General features: G+C 53.0%; 1 protein-coding gene across 1 annotated transcript in view; it reads right to left on the reverse strand.

Annotated features, from left to right (window-relative positions):
* PAX5 (paired box 5) overlaps positions 1–24,674 on the reverse strand; it is a 192,188-nt gene that overhangs the window by 122,351 nt on the left and 45,163 nt on the right. Inside the window, exon 6 of the mRNA XM_004423228.3 lies at positions 7,364–7,539. Coding sequence (XP_004423285.1) covers positions 7,364–7,539 — 176 coding nt within the window. The remainder of the gene's footprint in view (positions 1–7,363; positions 7,540–24,674) is intronic.

Here is a 24,674-nt window from a genome sequence, read left to right on the forward strand (position 1 = left end):
TTGCTCTAGAGTAAATTCTGGGGACCATGTCTGTCTTTGTTGCTGCTGTGTCCCCAGCACTTTGCACAGTACCCGAAACAGAGGAGGTGTCAATCAATATCTGCTGAATGAAACCAAGCAATCAATCACGGACTGTCTGCACCTGCCGAGGAAAGGCACCGCTCCAGAGGACTGTCTACACCCAGCAACGCCGGGAGCAGGAATGTGGCAGTCCTACTAGCTACACCATTTGGGGTGTGTCACTTAATCTCATCTGCCCCGTGAAGATGACCCTGCCGGTGTACTTGACCTCACGGGCTCATTGTGAGCTAGTCCTGGGTACGAGGTGCTTGGGGCTTTGAATTAGTGACTCCTTTGTCTTCAGTTATGCATCACACTCTGCCAGCACCCCTGCAGCTGTGGCGCCTGTTGGCAGGACACGGGTCTCTTTAATCCTCCTCTCCACCTCCCCCTGGAGGCCTGGCCCTGTGTTCCTGAGCAGAGGAGTTGGGCGTTGTGTGTGGGTGGCAAGGCTGGCAGCAGCCACTGGAATCCAGACTTCTGGCCCTGGCATCTTCACCAGAAACCCCAGTCTGCTCCGTGTGCTAGAGGAGCTGGAGTCATCATTGGCCTCCCAAGACCTTGCAGGCTCCAGCCCATTGCCGCTCAGGACCATGGCCCCTGTGACCCAGGCTGACCCTCCCTGCCCACTCCAGTGAGGATCCCCGGGGGGGAACTGCCCTTCAATGCCCCTGCCACAGTGCAGCGTAAAATGTCGTCTCCATATACTGCCTCTGCTCCCCTTTCCCCTCTTCTCACTCTTCTTACCTAAGAACCATTCTCTCAGGGTGGGAGGGCCTTGACATTTAGCCAATCAAGCCCTCAGTGGATTCTTAAACTTCTAATACAGCATAAATGAGAAAAGGATAGGTTCTACTTACCTGTCTCCAGTGTCAGGAAGCTCACTACTTCACAAGGAGGCCCACTCCGTGGTTAGAAAGCCTGGGCCACCAGAAAGTTCTCTTAGCGTGTCTCCTTCCCTGCTCATATCCCTAAGTCTTCCCTTTTTCAGATTAAACAGCCCCAATGTCTCCAGTCATCCCTCCTAGCAAAGAATTTTCAATCGCCTCTTCTACACAAACTCTCTCTGTATGCAGTGGAGGATCCTGGCCCCACAAGGAACAGCCCCTTGAGGGGTGGGGCAGGGTGAGAGGAGCAGAACCAGCCCAGAGTAGAATGGGCCCGTCACCGCCCCAGACTTCTGTTCACACCTCCAGAGACCACACTGGCATGTGCGGCAGCCCCAGCACTTCCTAATTCATGCTTGGCTCCCGGGGTGAGTAGATTGAACCCCCAGGTTGTGTCTCCAGGAAACTGCCCACCTGTGAGAGTCGAGGGGCAGCCTGATCGTGCTGCAACTGGGAGTAACCCAGGGGCTACCAGCCTGGCTCTGGAGCCAGGGCCCTGGCTTCCCATCTTGGCTCTGCACTTACTGCGTACGCTTGGCTAAGTCACCGCCCCACTCTCACCAAGCCCCAGACGTCCTGTGTGCACAGGGGAGACGACAGGAGTGTCGTGACTTTGTAATGAGACGGAAGGTGCTCCTCGGAACAGAGCCAGGCACACAGTAAGCAATGAATGCGCAGTCGTTCCGGTAATGATTAGAACACGATGCATTCATGAGCTCAGACAAGATGCAAGTCAGCGCGGGAAGAAGGGGGTCAGTGAGGGCCGCCCAGGGCAGGCAGGAGTCCCACTGGGCCTGGACTGGTAGATTTAGAAACAGACTGAATGTTCCATGCAGGGAACCCCCAAGCAGGAGCTTAAAGTGAGCACAACATTAAGAAAGTAATAATAGCTGCAGTACCTGCCCCCTGCACGCTCAGAGCCGTCCCTGGTGTTCCCACACTCATGCACATGCACACACATGCACACACCAGCCCACGGTCCACGGCCCCCTCGGTCCCCTCGGACAGAAGAGGAGCCCAGCACACGCGGAGCAGAGAGAGGTCAGCCAGAGCATCTTGTGGGCAAGCAGAGGAACACAGGGGAAGTGAAGGGTCTGATGGGGAAGAAGGGCTGGGGTTGAGGGGCCACGTAAGAGCCCCTCATGGTTTCCCACTGCCCTTCGTGGGGATGGGCTTCAGGAAGAGAGGTCCAACAGAAGCAGCAGGGACAGGACGAGAGGCAGGAGGCCCCAGTGAAGGTTGCTTCCAGGTGAGCAAAGTCGTCCAGGCCCCAGACTCAGGGCTCTTCGGCACGCTGCCCCCACAGCAAAGCTCCACGTTCCAGCCCCTGGGGTTTGGGGCCCCTCCTGCTTCTCCAGCCCCATCGCCCTTGACTCCTTTTCACTCACCCTATCTTCCAACCCCCCAGACCAGCTTGTAGTTCCCTGCCATCCTTGCATTCCTTCATGCCTTCCCCCACGCTGTTCCTTCTGCCTAGAACGCCCTCTCCTGCCAACTCGCTACAATCTCCACACATCTGGATTCTGCCCATCCCTCGAGGCACAGCATGGATGACACCTCCTCCAGGAAGCCTTCCCCCTTTCTCAGCCTGGTACACCTGTCTCCTCACCCGCTCCTCTCCCTGACTCCCCTCCTCCTGGTGGGCACAGACCCACTACAGAGGAGAATGAGTTCCCTGAAGAAAGGAAGCACATCTGGCATCTCATCTTTTCCCCTACAGTCCCAGCTCTTTTTCTGACTCAGGTAGGTGTTCAGGCCACCCCTGACGACCAAGCTTAATCATGCCCCGAAACATACCTCGGCCCCTTCCCAGAGTAGGCAATGCTCAGCCCAGGCCCACCAGCCTGGAGAAATGGCACTGTTCAGAGGGCAGAGCAGCTTCTGAGAGCAGGAGGCCCTCCTGGTGGCTCCCTCTGTTAGACAAGGGACAGGCCTTCTCCTGGTTTAACCCCCTGTGACCTTTGAACTTGCCGGGAGGTCAGGAGCACATCCCCCTTCCCCAGCTGTCTTTCTGTCTCTGGCCCAATGGGAGGGAGGGCCCTGGGCCCATTCCATTTTGCACCCGTATTGATCTGTTGGCAGCAATGGGCTGGATAATTAGCCAGGAATTAGGGTTTCTATTACAGCCAGGAGGCTGCTCCAGCTGATTTATCACCTGAATAATTTACTGTGATTGAAAGGAAATTAAAATGAACTCCATTTGACAACTGTGAGCTTTTATGGGCTTTAGTGAAGGCTCAAAAGCCAGATTAATAGCCTGGTGTTGGTTAATAGTCTGCCGAGAGTAAATACGGCAGGCCGTGCCGGGTGGCGGAGGCCCCGCTCCGCCGGCAGCGCGCCCACGACGGCGTCAGCGCGAGTTTTACTGAAACAGAATCACTGTTGAAACACACACGCACGCACCACCGGCAGTTGTTTCTTTTTTTTTTCTCTTCTCCTTCAAGGTGATTTTTACTCACTCCACATGTAGGGAAAACAGAATTGCTTTTTCAATAACCATTTTGAAAAGGAAATGTTTCATTGCCCCAGGAGTGTGTATACATTAACCCCTTCCACCCAGAGCCAAAGGTTTACTAAGTTTCCGTACAAAAGCGAGAAGCCTGGGCCCACCTCCCCAGGGCAGATCTTGGCGGGAAAATCGGCAAAGTGGGGGCAGGCTCTGAGTTCGCAGAGGGGACTGGCAGGACCACGCCTGGCCCTGGAGAGGACTATCCTCCCCGTGGGCGGTGGGCAGGGCAGTGTGGGAGGACTTGACCACTCCAGGCCTACAGCAAGACTCTGCGGTTCCAGAACGACAGGAGGACTCTGGCTGCAGAAGGCCAGTTCCAGAAACAGCCAGTCAGAAAACGGGCTCCTAGAATCCTCCCTGGACACAGAGGCCCATGTGACCATCTCACACAAGATGGAGACAGAAGATGCTGACCTCAAATCCAGTTCTGCAGCCTTGACAAGTCCCAGAAGCCCCCTGGGCCTGAAAATGGGGTGAACAGTCTGGAAAAGAATGCTCCAATCTGTAAAATGGGGCTCACAAATCTTGCCCATCTGCTTAGCAGGCACTTACACCGAGAGCCCAATGAGAGAAGGGATGAAAGATCTCCGAAAACGGTCCAGTTTCATGCATAGGCGAGGAAGCCCTCTGTTCTTATTGGTAGGCTGCTGCTGTGCTATCAGTGGCAGTGTTGTCAAAATCACAATTACTACTGCCACAGACACAGAAGCTGAGGTCCAGGGAAAAAGCGACCTGCCCAACAGGGCAGAGCCGGGACTCAAGTCAAAACCCGCAACTCCAAGGCCAGCAAACGCTCTTTCTTCCCCAGCAGGCCACTCAGTGACACGGATAGCACGGCCCCCACCGAGGCCACTGGACCACAGATGGAGACGCAGATCTGCTCCAGGCCCCTTCCTGGCACCACCGTCATGGGGCTCTGGGGCTCACGAGGCCAGGCGGAGAGCAAACACGAGGGGGCTCGAGGAACCTATACCCTTGACGCACATGCCTTCCCAGCCTACAGCCCCCGACTAGGACAGCCATTTGTCCAAAGTGACTGGGGATCGGGAGCGAGGGTCTGTCATTCATAGCCCAGTGCCTGTGTGTGCGGCAGCCCCAGCCTCACCCTCCATCTCTCCTCATTACAGCACGTTACGGTGAGGTGAAGCACATTAACCAGAAAGCCCTGAGTCAGTCATTATCCCACCACGAGGTGCACCCGCAGGCCCCACCGCAGAGCCTGCACAGTCTGAGACGGGCTGGCGGCTGTGTCCGCATCACTCTGAAGGACACTGCACAGCGAGACTGCTAGGCACGGAGCCCTTCCAGAGTTTGTAAGTCAGGTCTCCTCCCCGTCAGGCCCCATCTCTGCGTGGCCCTATCAAATCTGTCCCCAACGTCACCTCCTCTGTTACCTCCTCCTCGATGCTCCCAGCCGAGGCAACGTCTCCACTCATCAGGGCCCACAGAACCTTCTCCCGTATCCTGCAGGTTCTGAATCCACATCACACGGCCCTGAGACTTTGAGAGAGCTGACGCCCGCTTCAGCCCTCCCGCCCCTGCGTGCCTGGCACTGGGCCAGGCTCACAGCCAGCATGCAAGAAATATGTTGGATAAATGAGCACAGGAGTGTGTGAGCAAGTGAGTGAATACACGGATGGCTTCTGGACTTCTCCCAGTGAGGATGCCCAGTCTCTGCCCAGTCTTCCTGGGGCACTCTAAGCTAAATGAACTGTGATTCAGATTCTGCATTTCCGAGAGAAGTACGTGAAACACAGTTTCCAACATCGAACGTCTGTATTAAGTAATTACGGGCTTAACACAAATGCCAGAGGCTGTGTGTGGCGGACGCAAGGCTGGGTGCAGAGGCCGGGCTCTCCCTCTCCGCCACTCATTTGTTGAGTGACCTCAGACAAACCTGTCCCCTCTCTGGGCCTCTTAAAAATGAGAGGGTTGAAAGGCTGCCTCCGCAGTCCCTGCTAGCTCTAAAATTACATGATCTTGTCAATAGTTAGAAGACAAATTTTCTCCCAGATTCTGGAGAGAAAGGTAGGCCCCATCCAGGGAGGTTTTCCTGACTGAGTCACTTTTCTTTCTCCTCTGGAGTCAGATGGAATGTGGCTTTGGGCCCCTCTCAGCAGGGGTCTTAGCAGTGGGAAAGGCTGTTTGTGATGGAAACAGACTCTTCTCCCTGAAGCCCAGGATCTAGAGCGTGCAGCATCAGCACATAGACTACTCCCCGAAGAGACCTCACTCCTCCAGCAGGAGAAAGACCAAAATCCTGCCCACAGTCTACAGGACCAGGCCCATCTCTCCAGCATCACCTCCCAGCCTCCCACCAGCCCGCTCCCTGAAGTCCAGCCACACCAGGTCTCTTTCCATTCCTCGCGCGCGCCATGCTCGCTCTTACCTCAAGGACTTTGCACTTGCTGTTTCCTCTGCCAGGCACATTTCCCCACCCCCAGCTCCCTGCTCCCAGTTCTGCCAACCCCTTCAGGGCTCAGCATAAATGCATTTCCCCAGGAGGCTGGCTCAGCCTCTGCTTCACGCTTTCAGAGACCCTCAGCTCCTCCTCAGCACCCAGCACATCTCTACTCCACAACTCCTTGGATAATTCTCATTTATGTGACTCTCCCACACCTCTGCAGGCTCCCTGAGGGCAGGGCCAAGCCTGTGCTGTTCACTGATGTACCCCTAGTGCCTGGCCCCGGGCCTTGCACATAGCAGACACTCATCAATGTTTGTTAAGTGAATACATGACTTGCTGCATGGCCTTAGGCAAGTCTCTTTACCTCTCTGGGCCTCAGTTTCCCCATCTGAAAGCAAAGTGGCTAGATGGTCTGTGAGAGCCCTCACAGGAACTGCTCAGAGAAAGTGCGACCGTCACAGGATGGTGATGGTGGATGGTGACCCCCAAGGCCTTGCTCACTCCTCACACCCAAAGTCCCCTCCGGCACCTCTCCTCTCCATGGGAGCTTGTGCATGCAGCCTACATGGTTTTGAACGGTTCTTTGGGTAAACTTTAGAAGCATCACCTAACTAGGATGTAGAGGAAGCTCAGCAAGGCCAGTCCTTGCCCCCAGAACCAGCTAGCAACATGCTAGGGAAAGTCATTGCTCAAAGGCCTCTCTGACTCGCCATCAGCTGGGAGCTCTCGGAGGCAGGAACCATGTCTGAGCCGCCCATGCCTGCCAGGTGACCAGCCCAGGGCCTGGCACAGACTGGGGCTCAGGAAAGAGTCTCCTGAATTGAATCTGGTACTTCAAGGGCCTTATCCAGGCCTGAAGAGCCTCTGACTGGGCAAAGACTTTCTGGTCCCATCTCTGCAGCCACAGGCAGAGCAGGGGGCTGCTCAGCAAGGGGTCCTCCTCCTGCCCCTCTCCCTCTCTTGCAAATGACTCAGCTGGGAGCTTGTCCAGTGGGTCACTTCGTCATTTCCAGACTCTTGGATTCAGCATCTGAAAGCCTGACAGGGCAACCTGAGGAGAGGGCTGGCAGTGGGGACACGCCAGGACCATCATGACGTGGTTTATGGCCATAGGGTGCTTACACATTTCCACCCTCATCCTGACTGACAGGATAACGACCCAAGACCACCTCCTGTGACCCAGAAGATCATTACACCCCCTGTGCAAAGAGCCCTGGGAAAGGACAGCAGTTAGCAACGGCAGAGCAGCCAGACGAGTCACACCCACTCCCCCCAGCTGGCCAGAGAGACAGAGGCACCAGGGCAAGAGGTCGCCGGAGCCCCAGACAAGTCCTCCTGACCGCGTGGGACGCTGTGAGCGGCCGTGTTTGGCCGAGAACAACAAGAAGCCCGGCTCTGAGGAGAGGCTGGCACTCGCACCCACACCACGCTGGACGCCCTCGGGAGGGCAACCCGGGCCGGCGTGTGGGCAGGAGTGGTGGCAGTGGGTCGTGGGCGTACCTGCTCGGGCTTGATGGGCTCCGCGGTGGTGAAGATGTCCGCGTAGTGCTGCCTCTCGAACACGCGGTCCAGCACCTCCAGCTGCTGCTGCGTGAACAGGTCTCCCCGCATCTGCTTCCGGAGGAAGTCTCGGCCCGGCAGGGAGTGACCGTTGGGCACCGGGGACTCCTGAAGACCTTTGATGAGCACAAGAGAGGAAGGGCAAGTGTGGGTTACACAAGCTGCTGAGGAATGACACGTCAGACCCTAGACTGGGAAGAGGGCCTCAGAGACCCCCGAGCCCATCCTTCCCTGACAAGAGCGGAAACAGCCAGGGGCTCAGACCAGGGAGCCCTGGCCAAGATGGCCCTGCTGGTTAGTGCAGAGCCAGCCTCCCACAGCTACAGGTGTGGCCCTTTGTGCACGCACCATCTCGCTAGTCCTCACAGTGCCCCCCATGTAGACGACATTATCTCTCCATTCTGCAGATGAGAAAATTAAGGCCTAGAGAGATCAATGATCTGCCTGAGGATTGGAGCTCAGGTTGATTCGGAGGCTTAATCACCAGATGCCACTGCCTGCCTCAACTGAAGACCCCCGTGGAGGCACAGTTCTGTCCCAGAGCTGATGCCCTTCACAGGGACACATGCCACCATGTCCCATGACCAGTCAGTAAAGCACGGTGTTGGGAAGCCTGCAGGAGACAGATGCTCTCACAGTTCTGTGGGGAGTCTCCTGCTCACACCCACAGGGACAATCAGACAAAACCACAGCAGGACCACAAATGCGCAGTCCCTCTGACAGAGCCACTGCACCTCTGGGAACTTATCTCACAGCTACACTTACACACACGGGAAGTGATATGTGCACCAAGTTCTAGCACCAAAGACTGGAAACAACCCAGGAGTTTATTTGCAAGGGCTGATTAATAAGGGATGGTTTGCTCACACCAAGGAAAAGGGAAGAGGACTTCCTCTGTGAATTGGTATGGAAAGATCTTCAAGAGACATTGGTAAATGAAAAATAAGTAAACAAGGTACAGCACAGCATGTACCATACACAACTTCTTGTGTAAAAAAGGAAGAAAATAAGACTCTATATGCATTTTGTATACATACACACACACACACACAGACACACACACACACAGACACACACACACACACAGACATCACCAAAGGAACTCTGGAAGGGAATAAGAGGAGCATTTAGAGCAGTTCCCCACCCAGGGAGGTGGAGGCCGAGTGGGAGGAGACAAAGGGGAGGGAGACTCTTCACAGCACTTCTGCTGTTTTGTTTGTTTCAGAACTTTAAATGTATTGCTTATTCAAAAATGTTAATTACCAAGAGAGTACAGGGTTCAGTTCTCTCTGTGTTCTGTATTATTAGCTATTCACACTGTAACAGTCTCTGGTGATGACGCTCACATTTCAAACAAAATATTATGAATTATCAAAACAAAGCAAATGGGATGAAATACCTTTTGTGAGCCTTGGGCTTGTACCGTTCAAAATGAGAGAAAGCAAGGAGGCAAAAGTTTCCAGCGAGGAGATGGCCTCAAGGGCCATCGTTCCCCAGGGCCCTCTAGGACCGAGTTGCTCATGCAGGGCTGACCAGAGACCCCCTGAAACCCAGGCCCAGAGGCGAGGCCTCTGTCTTTGCCGTTGGGAAGCCCCAGGGGGACCAGCATGCGTCAGATCTCTTGCTGACAGGTGCCCTTACACACGGCCTGGCCCAATCCTCTCCCACCCCCACACCCCACTGCTGCCTCAACTTCATCCATCATGTCAAAATCCTACCCGCGTGAGGAACGCGGCCAAGCCAAGGAGCTTGAAGCAGTGGGATATCGTGTCACTGAGATGCTGCCAAAAGTTGGTGTTTCCCCAACTGCCCTATCTGGGGGCAAGTGCACGCAGGGTCCAACATCTGAAGAGAGACACCAGCCTTGGGTGTTCACACGAGTGCTGGCTGTTCAGAGGCCCCGTGGAGGCTGACAGCTGAGAGCACGCCAGTATCCTCTACAGGAAGGGCCTTCAGAGGCAGCTCATGAGCCCCTGAGAAGATGGATCCCAGATCAATTTTGACCCAAGAGGAACCGCAGGCGAGGCTACAGCCTGAATGGCTAGATACCCCAACATGCGGGCCAACGTGGAGGTGGTCTCTCTGACCAAGGTCCCCCAGCCTAGACCTTGGGACCCTCCTCCAGCAGCCTGTGACACTGGCCTTCCACGAGACAGGTCCCTGCTCCTGTCCATGGGACGTCATCCTCAGAGTCCCTTCTTCCATCATGGCCCATCCCCATGAGGACCATTCCTACAAAGGCACCAAGCCTTGATGCCCAGTCTGTGTTTGCCCTACAGTGTTCTCCCACTGGTTGGCAGCCACCACATGACCCTATTATCAAAGGTGCTATGTACACACACACACACACACACACACACACACACACACACACACACACGAGGGAAGACAGTTCAGCTTGTTCCTCCTCAGCTATTGCTCTGGCCAGTCATCCTGGCCCCAGTCACTTCTGCCAAAGCGTGACCTGGGCCTGGGTGCCCAGTGCTCGCCTGTCACAGAAACCACAGCCACTCTTAAGAGACTTCTCTCTGTCCACCAACTTCACTTATACTCCCCAGCCCCATCCTGCAGCCAGGCCCAAACTCCTAATGAAGGCTCCTTCCTGTCGGCCAGCTCCTGATGACTTCCACCAAGGCCTCGCCTCACCTTGCCCCGAGTGGAGCAGTGCCCACCTCTTCCCTCCCACTCGGGCTGCCCCATGAGACAAGCCCCAACTCTGCCCCTTGAGGAGGCCTCCCCCTGCCAGCCAGGCTGCCCTCCCACAGATGTCCTCAGGCTCCATCCCTCTGCGACGGGATTCATGGGCTGGGGTCTCTCCATGGCTCAAAGCTCTGGAAGGGCAGAGCTTCGCCTCCACTGAGGAAGCTTAGAGAGGGTGGCTCTGCTAAGGGCTCCTGCGAGCAAGGTCACTGTCTGGTCACCGAGTAGGGCCCACCTCAGAGTAAAAGCCCAGGGCACATGGCCGACTCAAGTGCACGCACCAGGAGTCCTTGAAGGCCTGTCCCCCCGAGGCCACCACACATACTCTGAGCACAGGCAGCCTCGTGGGGACCTATGAGTCTTCTAGGAAGAAAACTTGCTGTGTCCCGCTCCAGCTTTCTGCAAGCCAGCCACAGCCCCCACGGGCTGAGCCTGTGAGTGTCCAGGCCGTCGTGGTGACCCAGACACTCTGAGTGCAGGACTGAGAGCTGGGAAGAGCCGCCTCTCCAGGCACTGACCCTGACCAGTGATCCCCTCTGCTCTCGCCCCAGCCAGCACCTCACTTGCTTTCTCTACTGGGGACGGGGGAAGTCTGCCCTGTCAATCTCTACAGATGCCTAACGTCTGTCATTTCCTGAAGAAAGCTTTGGACACTCCTAAACATACAATCATTTATTCATCCATTTAACAAATATTGATTAAGCGTTCACTCTGTACCAGGTAATATTAAAAAAACAAAAACAGAAGATACAGTGATGACCAAGACAGCCCCTCTTTCCACTCTAGAAAGGGCAGCCCACTTTCGTTAAGTACTCACGCGAACAAACATAGGAGTACAAACTGTGATGACCGCTAAGTAGAAGAAGTGTCTAGAAACACATACATGTGACCATGTATAATGGCACTGGGTGTGGCCTCAGGGGGAGGAGTCAGGCTTGAACTAAGAGGAGAGGAGAGGGTCAGCAGGGCACAGAAGGTGGGGGTGGAGAGGGTATGCCTGGCAGGGGAGCCTGCTGGACACAGGCCCTGAGAGGAGAAGATGAAAGGAACAGAGGAAGTGAGGGGGAGAGACCCCAGGGGATGCTGGGAAGGCAGGCATGGGTGGGGCCAGGCGGCCACGGGGGCCACAGGAGGCCACGGAGAGCATCTGAGCCTTGCTGGGGGAGCAGTGGAGAGCCATGGGAGGGGGCTGGGGAGACAATCGTCCTCCACATTTCTCAGTCCCAGGGCCTAAATCGCTAGTTCCTTGAGATCAGGCCATGCGTTCTAAACCCTGCTCCCAAGCTTCATCTTTTGGAAGGATTTGGGGCTGGCAACATGAATTTTGCATTTGTGGGAATTTGAAGGTGACGCGTGGAGTTAGCCTGTCCACCACAGGTGACCCGCTGTGCCCATATGGAAGGTGAACGATTCCTCATTGACATGTGCACTGTTGCCAGGACAGACATAGCCTGCAAACACGCATGCCGCCTCCTCCAGGATGCCTTCCTTCACGTCCCAGTCGCTTCTCCATCTGACCACTTTCTCTCTTATCTTAAGAGAGAAACCTCCTGGACCCTTCGCTCTCACACTGCACTGTTAGGCACCTTGGGGGGAGAACCGCAGTTAATTCATCTCTGTCTCCTCTACAGGGAGTACTTGTGGAATAAATGAACGAATTAGTAATACCTGTGACAGCCACCTTCACTCTGCAGGTCTGGTCTGCAAACGTCAGAATCCCTCCATCCGACCTCATTCATTCATTCATTCATCCATCATTCATTCATCCTTCCCTCAATCAACCTTAGTGAGCAGGTGCTGTGCTAACACTAGGCACACCGTGATGGCAGAAGCTGGCCCAGCCCTGTCCTCATGGAGTCATGTCCAGAGGAAGAGGTAAACGTCAACTGACAACCAACCAATCAGACCAGTAAAGGTGCAAGTGTCAACCAAGTGAAGCACTCTAAGAAGGCGCATGGCCCTCAGAGGGCAGGGACGCGGCCGACCTGTCTCTGGGCGCCGCACACAGTGGGCGCACAGTGAGTACGGGCCAAAGAAACTGACTATATGCTGAGGGACAGCTGCAAAAAGAAATACCAGCAAACCATCGCCTGTACGGGGACAGGTCCGAACCTCCAGGCCTCCGGGGAAAGCTTCCGCAGCCTTTCTCATCTGATGCCGTCTGGCTTCATGGGAAATGTGGTCTTGGAGACAGGCTACGGAAATGCTCAGACCCATTTTATTCCAGGGAGAAAGCTCTGAACTCGCAGTGCGAATGGTATGCTTAAATATATGGACAGACACGGGAAAAGCACAAAGGTATACGGGGGCATGGGATCTTTAAATCTTTTTTTTCTCCTCCAAATCAAATAATATGTAACAGACCCAGTGCTGGGCTCAGTCAACCATGGCTGGTAGAATTAACATTCTGGAAGCTAGCTTCAGGGGAGCAAGGGGCAGGAAGCCCCGTCTCGGGGAGCAAAGAAATGCTGGCTTTAAATTTCAGGTTAAACCAATGTTATTCACAACCTGGCTTTGAAGCTAAAAGCTTTACACAATCAGGTCTGGTCACACGAAGGCGGAGGAAGCAAAATAGCCTCAGATTCCCATCTGTCAAGAGAAAGCTGTCTCTTGTGTGTCGTAAAAGATCATAAACCCATTGCATTTCCTTCAGAGCCCAGCAGATTCGGGGGGCTTGCATTTTTCTTGGAGGTTCTGGTTTATTTCTTTAAAAATCATCACGTACTTTATGTCTGCTGATGCTCAGTGGGAGGAAAAAGCCACAAGGAGTCCCCATAATCCCTTCTGGTATCCTGGCCTCTGGGATGCAACCCTCGCTGGAGGCCCAGGAAAGGAGACTGAGCCACTGGGTCAGCCTCCGGCCTTTCTCGGGTCCCGTTTCTCTACAGAGCCCAGCCAAAGTCTGGGCCTTTACAGAGCCTCCTTCATCCTCACAGTTGCTCCTCAGCATGGCAGGGCAGTGGCAGGGCCCAGTGGGAAAAGGGTTGGGAGCCAGCAGACCTGGGTTCTAGCCCCAGCTCTGCCCTACTTGCTGTGTGAGCCCAGGCAAGTTCCTCCCCCTCTCTGGGCCTCAGCGGACCCATCAATAAACTAAGGAGGCTGACTCCATGATTTCTAACCATTTTCTCCTCCAAAATCCACCTAGATTTTGTCTACTCAATAGTATTAAATGACCAGTAACATATGTTCCCATTTTGGTTGTTTGTACAGTCTTCATAGGGGACGCCCCCCTATTCATTCCACCCCTAAAGGATTGGCCAAGCCTATAGGGGATCCCATTCTCTTTACCAATACTTGGTTTAGGAATGGACATGTGACAAGGGGGGGAGCTGTTGGGGGATTCTGGGAGGAAGTCAGAGGCAGGAGGAAATCTCTTTTTTCTTCACTGGAATATATTTACCCTTAATCTTTTTGAAATTATGCAAGTAACCCCCAGATCCCACCATTACTGCTTTTATGCACTACAACATCCCCCACCCTCACCCCAGGGTCCGAGGTCTCTCCCGATCTGGCCTGCAGGGTTCCATGGTAGCTGACGGTTCACTGCTTCTTACCCCAGAACTCTGGTACCCACCGGGCTGCCAGACCTGCCTCCGCCAGTGAAGACGGGGGACAGAGCCAGGTCTTGGCACGCCACCTGCCGCAGGAGTCTAGAGCCAGGGTGGCTGGGAAGATTGAGCTGGTGTGACCTGGGGCATTTCTAGCTGGGTCAAGTGAGCCAGGGAGTTTTGGCTGGTCTTCGCAGATAGCTGCAATGGCTAATTCTGAAAGCAATCTATAAAGCAGAGATGAACCAAACTCAGACCATGCTCATCGGCAACTTTAAGAATTGTTTCAGAAGCAACGGAAGCTTACTGAGGGGAGCAGTGGCTCCAGAATTTCCCCAAAGCAGGGACTGGGCATGACCATAGGTTATAAAAGCAGGGGCTACATTAGCAAAATGCCCTGCATACAACAGAGAGAGCATCATCTGTTCTAGCAAAGAATGAGGGAGTGCTGACCGAGATGAGGAGGTCACAGGCTTCCCCAAGTCCCACCCTCACCCTGGACGGAGCACTGAGCCAGGCTATTTTTGCATCTTTAAATTTCACTGACCCTCAGAACACCTGTGTGAGGTATGTACTCTTCTCCCATTTTACAGAAGAGAAAACTGAGGCTCGGGGAGGTTGAGTAACCGAGGTCACGCAGCCGGGATCTGTACCCAGCTCTCTGATCTGCAGACGGTGCTCTCTGCTTCCCTTTACTCCTCAAGTGAGTACTGAGACTGACGCCTTACACGCCCTCATCTGTGAACTGGGCACAACAGTATGAGGACAGTCTCTGGGCTTTTGTAAGGATTACAGGAGATAACCCCCGTGACGTGCTCAGTGCTGTGCCTGGCACGAGGTTAGTGTGCAAACAATGTTAGCTGCTGTCATCGTCATCATTTTCACCAGGAAAACCCTCCCAAGGCTTCTCCAAGACAGTGATTTGCCCCTCCAGTCAGAGTCCCCCCCAGTCACCCCACAATGCCATCCCCACAGGCCACTCCTCATTCTTCAAGTGCCCCTTCACCGTCGCTCCCCGATGCCACCGTTCATTCTGTTCCCTCTGCTGGCTCGCCCTTCGCCCCTGCCCATCCAGGCTCAGCCTAAAAACCACCTCCTCTCTGCAGCCCGCCTCCAAGTCCAAAGGCTGAATTAATTGTCCTTTCTTCTGGGTCTCCACAGCAAGCCGCACAGGCCGCCACCATGGCCTGGATTCTACTCCTCACACCCATCCTGTGAGGTAGGTGCCCCTGGAACCCCCATGTTACAGCTGAGGACAGTGGCAGAGATAGAAAGTAACTTGTTAAGGTCACACAGCAAACACACGGCAGGTCACTGGCAAACCCCTTAATGTCTTAGAGTGAAGCGGAGCCCTGTGCGGGACGTGGCACGGCACACTGGGGAAGCCTGGGGGCTCTGAACGCAGACAGGTCCAGGGTCAAATCCTCACTCCGTCTCTTCCAAGCCTACAACATTTGAGAAACTTCTTTAACCTCTCTAATCTTCAACATTCTCATCTATAAAATGGGACAATAAGGATACCTGGGGTTGACACAAGAATTGAACGAGGATACGTGTAAAATGCTCAGCATGGCACCTGGTACACAGTAAGTGCTCGATAAACAGGAGCTGTTTCTAGGATTATCATTTCTTTCCTTCCCTGCTAAGAGCATGAGCTCGCTGAGCATGGAGCCCACATCTGACTCACCTCAAGCACAGGAAATGCTAATCAATGTTTGTTGACTGAATGAGTGACCTCAGAAGACTTGAAAGGTTGCAGGCCTGGATGGTTCAGGGGAACTCAGCAATGGGACAGTCTCTGGCCTCATCAGAGAATTCGAGGGAAAACCTTGGGGAGTGACCTCTATCACATCAGTGATCCGGGAGGAGGAAAGAGTGAATGACTAAGGGCTTATGTTCTACCTGCTTCTAAGAAAGATTTGAGGCAGTTCATAACATTTTAAATAAGAGGATGATAAACTACCAACTCAGCTGAGCTCTAAGCTTCCTGGTGACACACACCAAGACAACTGATGGAGCTTCTCTTCTCTGCACGGTGGTGTCTGGATGCTCAGAGCGACACCGCGATGACTAACAGCAGGAACGGGGCCTGGGAGGGGAGGCCATCGAGCCAGACCTCAGAAGAGGGAAGGGGAAAGGTGCAGGCATGAGGGGTAGAATTCCAGGTACAGACAAGATGCAGTCAGCAACACTTCCAGAGCACCCACCGTGAGCCGGGCCCTGCGCTGGGGACCAGGGCGTCAGGGCAGGAAGTGTCCCGCGACAGCCCAGAACCAAAGTCGATGTTCCGGGTGATTCTATATATCCCATCCTAAACCGGGGCCACAGACTGAGAAAAATCAAAGTGGCATGGAAGAAAATTCCATTGGAACGACCATTATTCAGCCATTAGTTTCACTCAATCTTTCTTCTCAGAGAAAGAAGACACGAAATTGTAAAATTGCCAAATACGTTCAGGTTTGCCCAGAGTGAATCTGATTGTGCTGTGTGTTACCCAATGAGTCACAGGCTGTCAGCGAGGGACAGACCCGAGGGACCGATGAGTCCAGACTCAGGGATGGCAAAGGGATTTGTCGGGGCCAGAAGGCAGGTCCAAGGTGAGCTAAGGCCCCTGATTCCTGTTCCAAGCCGTGTGCATCCATTCATTCCCAAGCAACATACAACAAACTCCCACAGGTTGTCCCACCCTGCGCTTGGCGCCTGAGCTAGAGAGGGGTTTACGTTCCAGACTCTGCCCTCAGTGGAGGACACAGACAAGTGGATAATTCCAATATAGGTAATAAGGTAAGTGCTGGGAGCCTGAGAAGCAGAGACAGCCCCAGGAGCCAGAGGGTAGTAGTCAACCTTAAACAGAGCTTACTCCTGGCCAGGCACGATTCAAAGCACCTTATCTAGTTAATCCTCACACCAACCCAATGCTGTTATTGCCCCCTTCCATTTTGCAGATGAGGAAACTGAGGCACAGGGAGGTTAAGTAATTTGCCCAAGGTCACACAGCTAAGAGATAGAGGAGCTGGGATCCCAACTCAGGAAGTCTGGCTCCAGAGTCTGCTCCTAACCCTATACTAAACCACTCCGCTTAATCCAGACTAGGGTAAGGGTCATCCAGACAAGCCTCCTGGAAAAGATGAAGCCCAAGTCTTAAAGATGAATAGGAAGGAGTTAGCCAAAGAAAGGGGCAAGGAAGAGGAAGTGCATTCCAACCAGAGGGAACAGCATATGCAAAGGCCTGGAGGCACTGAGAAAGCATGGGGCCTGGGGAATGGCTATAATACAGTAGGATTCGAATGCAGGAATTGGAGGAGAGGGAGGGGAGCAAAGTGTGCAAGGCCCTTTTCCTCTCTGTCTAGCTGCTCAGCACCATTACCCACTATCCAGAGCCTAATATACACACCAATATACAAACAGTGCAAATACATTATCGAAGGTCTCATGGTATTAGTATGAAGAGATGGGACTTCTTTGTGCTTAAATGAATCAAGATGACCTCAAAGAACAGGCGGAAAGGAAGTAATACCTTGCGCACTGCCACAGGACAAGGCTGTTCTCTCTAATCCATACTGTCCAAGCCCATTACCTCGTACAGTGGTATCTAATTACTCCACCGTACAGAGAGATACGCACACTAATTAGGAAGGATGTTCACCACCACAGCAAAAATATTCCAAAGCACAGGAAATATTACTAGGAGCAAAAGGGTGATTTGTTTCTGTGAATTGTGCTTTCAAATGAGATCAAAGAATGCTAAAGGCTTCATTTTAATTACACCTGGGAGGACTCCTCGTACATGCGTCTCTTTTTCGGCTTTCACACACACAGAGGTCTGTCCCCCATCCCCCACTGCACAGAAATAAATAAACAAAAGGGTCTAAAAATCATATTTACTCTGATATCTTTGCATTACCCCCATTTGAGTTTTTAGATTACTGTCTTTATTTTTTTCCAAGGACAATATAACTAAAAAGAAGGTTCATATTTTGAAGTGTATCTACCTGATCATTGCACAAATGTTTTCAGGAGAAATCACTATATTTCTCCAAGATGGGTATGGGTTTTGTCATAGATCAAAGTGAGAGGGAGGAAAAAAAGATAAATCATCAGAGATCCAAAAATACTTTTCATTTGGAGGAGATATCAGGCCATTTTGACGGGGCTGATGGAGTCCCTGTTCCGTCTCCATTACCCAGGGCAGCAGCGCCAGCCAGGAGCCAGCTACTGAGATGATATTCCCCATAAGATGGGCCCCAATATATATATATATATGATCTTCAACCTCTATTGATTGACCAATTTCACAAGCAAAGACTGGTGAAATGAAGCTGAAATGAACATCATGCTTTAACTCATTGAACCTATCAGGCCTGAGTTAATCTCACTGTCCACTGTCTCTGATAGAATTCAATTGATCAATCATGTTTCGGTGATAGTACCATTTCACTGGCTTATTGCTTCTTCATTTCAGATCTTGACCTGTTAGATATACTCGGACTGGCTCGACTCCTCTTGGATACACAGAGATCAGCCTCTGTCTGCCAACGTGTGTCATCTCCTGTCCCAGCTGAAAAGAACTGGAGAGGCTTTTGTGTATATCTGTGGTGTGTTTTTCCACCAAACACTCACACAGCAATGGTGGATTTACAACAGCACGGAATTGAGCAAGCACAAATTACAAGAAGGCCTCTGCATTCTGCATGGGAGGACCAGCATTCCCTTTACGTAGCTAAATTGTTTTGTTTGGGCTCTATACTCAGTAGGGGCAAATTCTGTATTATACTGGCAGGCATGTATGCCTAGACAGGGTGAGGCACATGTGAAATGGTAATAACAACGACAACAACAATAATGATAACAATTGCCACTCCTCAGGTATACAGTGATGCCGACCTTGCACATTCATCAGCTTATCTGATTCTCACAATAGACTCAGGAGGTGGGCAAGAGATCATCATTCCCATTTTACAGATGAGAACATGGGCTCAGAGAGGGGAAGCAGCTTGCCCAAGGTCCCACAGCAGTTATCAGGCCAGGTGAGACTGAGAGGCCTGGAGTCTCAGCTCCAAGTGCCTCCTACCCTCTGAGGCCGACCTCCAGGCAGTTTCAGAATTTCAGAGCTGCTTTGGACACATCATTCCGTCCCCGACTACTTGGATGAAGGGCACATCCTCAAAATTCAATTCAGAGAATTTTAGAGCTTTGGATGGATTCTAAGATCGCCTGCGGCTTCTTGTACGGCTTAGAAACTGAGGCCCAGAGGGCAGTAAACAGTTGTCCAAAGTCACCAAGACACTCAGCAGCCCTACTGGGACTCGAACCTGGATCCCACGCCCTCAGCCTAGGAATCTCTGCACTCTCTCTCAACGCCTCCCTCATTGATGCCAAGCCAATGAGCTCCCATCCACAGAGAAAACTTCATTCTCCACTGTCGACATGGCCCAACACGGCACCGTTCTGGTTCCTTCGTGGCACTTCATTTAATTTTCCCAAGTGTGTCCAAGACGCTGTGCTTTGGGAAATCATGGGGTAGGGGCCCGGCCCGGCTGTCTGCCTGGGGGAGGTGGCTCTTGGAACCACAAGGCTGAGCCCAGCATGCGGGTCTCTGGAGGAGGCCAGGGCAATGACAGTTTGCAAATAAGCCTTGCATCTGCTTAGAGCTGGCAGAGTCTGCAAACACACTAATGGACTTTCCTTTGCCCGCGGGAGCCGGGGAGAAGCAATAAATAAAGCAGGCGCCTCTGGGGGGAGCCATTGCTGAGGCCAGAGACAGGCTGAGATTAGGAGCTTGTTGGGGGGAGGGCTTCTGGGACTCCCACTGCAGCATGCTGCCTCCCTTACCCACAAACTGACAGTCTACCTTCCAGTATCCCCAATCCTCACATCCCAGAGCCCCTAATCTGTGTTTCAAACAGTTGGGCCCTGTTCTGATCAGACTGAGCATTTACAATTCGCTCCAGACACAGCAGGGTTGTGGGTGGAGGGGCTCACATGGTCTGATCTGGCCACAGTGTAGGGACCACCCTGGAGGGAGATGACATGGAGGCACCGGGCCAGATGGAGGCCTCGCCCAGGAGAGAGCTGATGGCGGGAACGGCTACCCAGGGGCAGGGGCAGGTTTGGGAGATGATGGGAGGGAAAGTCTGTGGAGCTAGTGACTCACTGGAGCTGGGGACAGGACACGCCCCTGGAGTTCCCTGTTAGACGTTCTGGGCAGCCGTCCACCGACGCCCTGTCTCACTCTGAGCAAAATCCACAATGGATCATGGCGTACAAGGCCCCACTGTATCTGGGTACCTGCCCTGCAACCCCTCCCTCCAGACCACCCTCCCCACTCTCCTCTCACTTCTGCTCTGGCCGCACCGGCCTCCTTGCTGCCCCTCAGTCAGGCCAAGCACACCCTCAGCCTTTGCGTGAGCTGTTCTCTCTCTGGAACATTCCTCCCCAGATATCTGTTTGGCTCACTCCTCCCTCTCTTGGAGTCTCTGCTCAGGTCATCTTATCATCATGACCCCCCTCCAAAAACCGGCATAGACCCCACCCTGCGCTTGCTTCATTCCCTGTCTCCTCACCCAGCTTCGTTACCCTCCGGAGCACTTAATATGCTATTTATCTTCCTTATTTATTCTCTCTTCCCTCATTAGAACGTCACTCATGAGGCAGAGACTTTTTTTTTCTTTTCTTTTTGGGTGAGGAAGATTGGCCCTGAGTTAACATCCATTGCCAATCCTCCCCTTTTTCCTGAGGAAATTGGCCCTGAGCTAACAGCTGTGCCCATCCTCCTCTACTTTATGTGGGACGCTGCCACAGCATGGCTTGATAAGCAGTGCATGGGTCCATGCCTGGGATCTGAACCTGTGAACCCCAGCTGCAGAAGTGAAGTGCACGAACTTCACCACTATGCCACCCAGCTGGCCCAGGGCAGAGATTTTTGTCTGTCTTGTTCATTGCTGTGCCCCTGGCACACAGCAGGCACTTGTGGAATGAATGGATAAATACTTGTGGAATGAATGGATAAAAGTGGATATTTCAAGGAAAGTGCAAAAAAAAAAAAAACAGGTACAAAGGAGACAGCCGCTCCTTGGTGAAAAGAGTGTTAGGAAAGAGTGGTCACTCCCTCCAGGGGGCATCTGATGCTCCCTTCACGCCTGGCCTGGGGCTTGGGAGACTTAGAACTCCCTACCGGAACAAAGGGGGCCACCAGGCCTTGCCCACCACTGGGGCCACAGTGCCCAACACAGAGTCAGGAGCCAGTGAACGGGCGTGTGACCCCAGGGGAGAGGCCCCATCTTTGTCCATGACAAAGACAGAAGTGCACCAGTGCCAGCTCTGGCTCTGCCACTTGCCAGTTGTGTGACCTTACACGGCTCGTCTCATGTGTGCAGTGGGGCCAATCAATCCTGCCCGGCCTACAGCGCTGGGTCAGAGCAGCAGGCCAGTGGACCCCAAATGAGACAGTGCTGTCTGCACAGCAAGCATCTCCTGTCAGCCGGTGAGGACAAGGTGTGGGACAAGAAAAGGAAAGCCATTTGCTTAATTAAAAGAACAAGATGTGTAGAGAGAGGGGCAGCGGGCTGAGCTGCAGCCCTCGGCTCAAGCATTCATTCATCTTTTGCTGGTGCTCTGACCCCAAATGTGGCTGCGTAAGGGAACCCAGTCTCACCCCTCAGGAGAGGCCTGCAGGAAAGCCCAGAGCCCCGTCACTGGCAGGAAGACAAAGCCTGGAGCTGGAGCCACGCAGCAAGGTGGGAAGGCCCCCGAGAGAGCCCAGACAGCGGGCAGCGGGGCCCGGAGACAGAGAGCCTGCCTGGTGCTGGCGGGGTTCAGGGAAGGCTTCCCGGAGGGAGGAGGTGGAGTTGGGGGCATGAGGAGGGAGGGAGAGAGTATTCCAGACAGAGATGAGATGTGGCTAGGGCTGTGCTCACCCACTGAGGCCCCTGGGAGCTCGGGACCCACGGCGTAGGGCCCATTAGCTTCCAGAGCTGACAGAAACCAGGCCATGCCTCTCTGTCTCCCAGCGCCAGGCTTTACACACAATAGGTGCACAATACACGCAGATTTTGCTCTTTAACAGAGTCACAGAACTTCCCAAAGGAAAAGACCTCAGAGAGAAACTCATTTTTTCCAGTGGATCTCAACAAGAGCAATCAGATCAGAGGAGATTTGGGAATCTGTGAGTTATCATTATGGGGGAGGAGTTAGGCATTTAGTGGGTGGAGCCAGGGGTGCTATCCTGCCCAGCCTAGCACCGTGAAGGACTGCCCTGCATCCCACACATCGGTGGAATGACCCATCATACATTCCGTTTGGTGAAAACTCTCTTTATAAATATTTAAGCCATGAACTTGACTCTGCTTTACTTATATACACAACTTGGTGTTTTAATTTGCACTGACTTTTCCAGGAATACAACCATCATGTAAACTGACGGAAGAGTATGTTTTGCTTTGGTTGGAATTTTGTCGAGACATGTTCACAAGTTCAGAAAATCAGTTAGCTGATGGCACCACCACCAGAAGTATCTGTATTTCAAAACCACAGCGGTCCACGTGTGAGTTGCTGAGTTCAGGGTGGTTCTCCGCATAAGCGCAAGCAACTGACTCCCTTCTCGCGTCTCCTGATGTAGTCAGGGTGGTTCTCCGCATAAGCGCAAGCAACTGACTCCCTTCTCGCGTCTCCTGATGTAGTCAGGGTGGTTCTCCGCATAAGCGCAAGCAACTGACTCCCTTCTCGCGTCTCCTGATGTAGTCAGGCCTGAGCTTTTACACAATAAAATACGTCATTTTATCATGATTTTATTTTTCTTTCCCTTTTATGTTACAATTGGGGCATTGGATTGATTTTTTAAATTATGCATGTAGATAGGTTCTATTTTCTCGAAATTTCATTTTAGGATAGCAAAGGAAGTATTACAAAATATTTGTTTTAAAGAGGGGACATTGAGTTGACAGGATTTTAATTTACTTCCTATGATGTCCAAGGCCCCTCTGGCTCTGCCAGTTAGGACTGTCCCATATTAGAGACTATCTTCCTAATCTGTCTTCCTGAAAAGGGAACATCTTTGGGAAGACAAAGAGTTCTCCAGACCCCTTTTGAGGAACAGGAAGACAGGTGCCAAAATTAACTCTAAAATAAATGTACTTCCTCGGGCATGAAGAGTGAGAGCTTGTTCCTACAAGACAACACTTGGATTCCCCTTTTAGAAACCCATTTCCCAAATGCAATGTTCCAGCGGGGACGGAGCCGAGAGGGGGCCCAGGTTCTGCAGCAGTCTCTCCTTCCAGCCGGGGTCTCCTCTCAGCCGGCTGTATCACGGTGAAAGGCAAAAGGCCAGAGGAAGAAGAGATACCTTGACAAGTCGGTGCTCCTGCTGTCCTGCAAACATGCAGAATGAGCCTCGGAGCTGTAGAGCAGGGAGGCGGGCGTGAGACTGGCTGAGGAGTAAGAGCAGGCAGGGGCGCGGGGTTTACGAGCTACCTCTGCACTAACAGAGCATAATCGCTCTGTGCACAGCTCTGAAACCAGATTGCTTGGGTTTGAATCCCAGCCCTGAGACTTACAAGCTGTGTGACCCTGGACTGGTGTTTAACCTCCTATCTTTCCATCTGCCAAAGGGAAAGAGTAATATTACCTATGCTTCTTGAGGCTGCTGTGAGCACAGCGCCTGTCATATAGTGAGTGCTTCAGCCTCAGAAAGCTGAGGAAGGAGAGCATTTCTCCCCCACTGGTCACACTGCAAGACCAGGGAGCACTAAGCCGGGAGCAGAGAACTGGGTCCTGGCTCCATCTCCCCTGTGGACCACTCACACTCAACCGGCCCTCAGAGTCCATCAATTCCAACTCCCCCATTTTACAGATGGGGATACTGAGGCCCAGAAAGGGGAAGAAAATGGGCAGAGCTCACGAAGCAAAATCGTGTTAGATTCCCAGTCTAGACTCCTTTCACAACATCAGGCTGCTTCTTAAACACACTAAGCATTAGTTTGTACTTCTGTGAATGGGGGTGATTGTCACAGGGTGGCACCAGGGACCACTGAATACAACAACAGAGAGAAAAGCCCTTAGCAAGCCCGTCCTAAGCCTTTGCCAACTCGAGGAGTTTTGGCCATTACTCCCATTACTCGGCACCCAGTAGGTACCTGACATGTATTTATCACATGCATTGCATTATCATCTCCCATGGCCAGTAAGCTTCCTGAGGGCAGGAGCCTGTTCGATTGGAGTACCTGACATGTGGTTGGTTCTCAGTAAATATTTGTTGAGTGAATGAATGAATGATGGCACGCCTGAAAACAGAACTGGAAAAGAAAAAAGAGGGAAAGTGTCTCTAACCAGAGGGAAAGCAGGAGGTTGCAAACAAGAGAAAAATCCCCTCCCTTATCCACTCCTCCCACGTCCCTGCTCTGTGCCAGGACCAATGCTGGGCCTGAGGGAGCCACTGGGATGGATCAGAGGTGGCTCCTGCCCTTGGAACTCATGGTCTGATGCGGGAGGCAGTAGAAGGCTGGGGGGGCTCAAAGGCAGCCATGTCACTGGCAGCCTTCTCTGTGGGATCAAGGAGGGCTTCCTGTGGGAGGTGCCGTGCCACAAAGCATGGGGATGCAGACTGGGGATAGATACGGAAGGAAGGCAGGCAGGCAGGCCATCTCTCCAGGGTGGGGGGCAGAGAGACACGCCAGCACATGTGGTGTGCTGAAATCCGGCCCTGAATTTGTCAAGCCACTGCACGTGAAGTAGGAATGTCTTTCTGCCTTTTTCTACTTTTCTGCTGGTGCAAGAGACAAAAAGCTGACGTCAGGGCATCACTCAACAAGACCCAACTCCCCCCGGGCCCGGGCGCAGAGTAAAGGAGAGGCCGCAGGGACACCCACGAGGACTGGCCTGTCCACAAGCAAGCAAGGGATTTAATGAACCTCCATCCCAATTCCGCACTATGGTCCGGGGGAGAGCGCGTGCATCACCACCCCAGCACCTCGGTTCTAGGCGGCCTGGAGCCCGGCCTCCCCTCGGCA

This window comes from Ceratotherium simum, chromosome 29 (assembly GCF_057802395.1).
Source record: "Ceratotherium simum simum isolate JZ-2026a chromosome 29, ASM5780239v1, whole genome shotgun sequence".
NCBI lineage: Eukaryota > Metazoa > Chordata > Mammalia > Perissodactyla > Rhinocerotidae > Ceratotherium > Ceratotherium simum.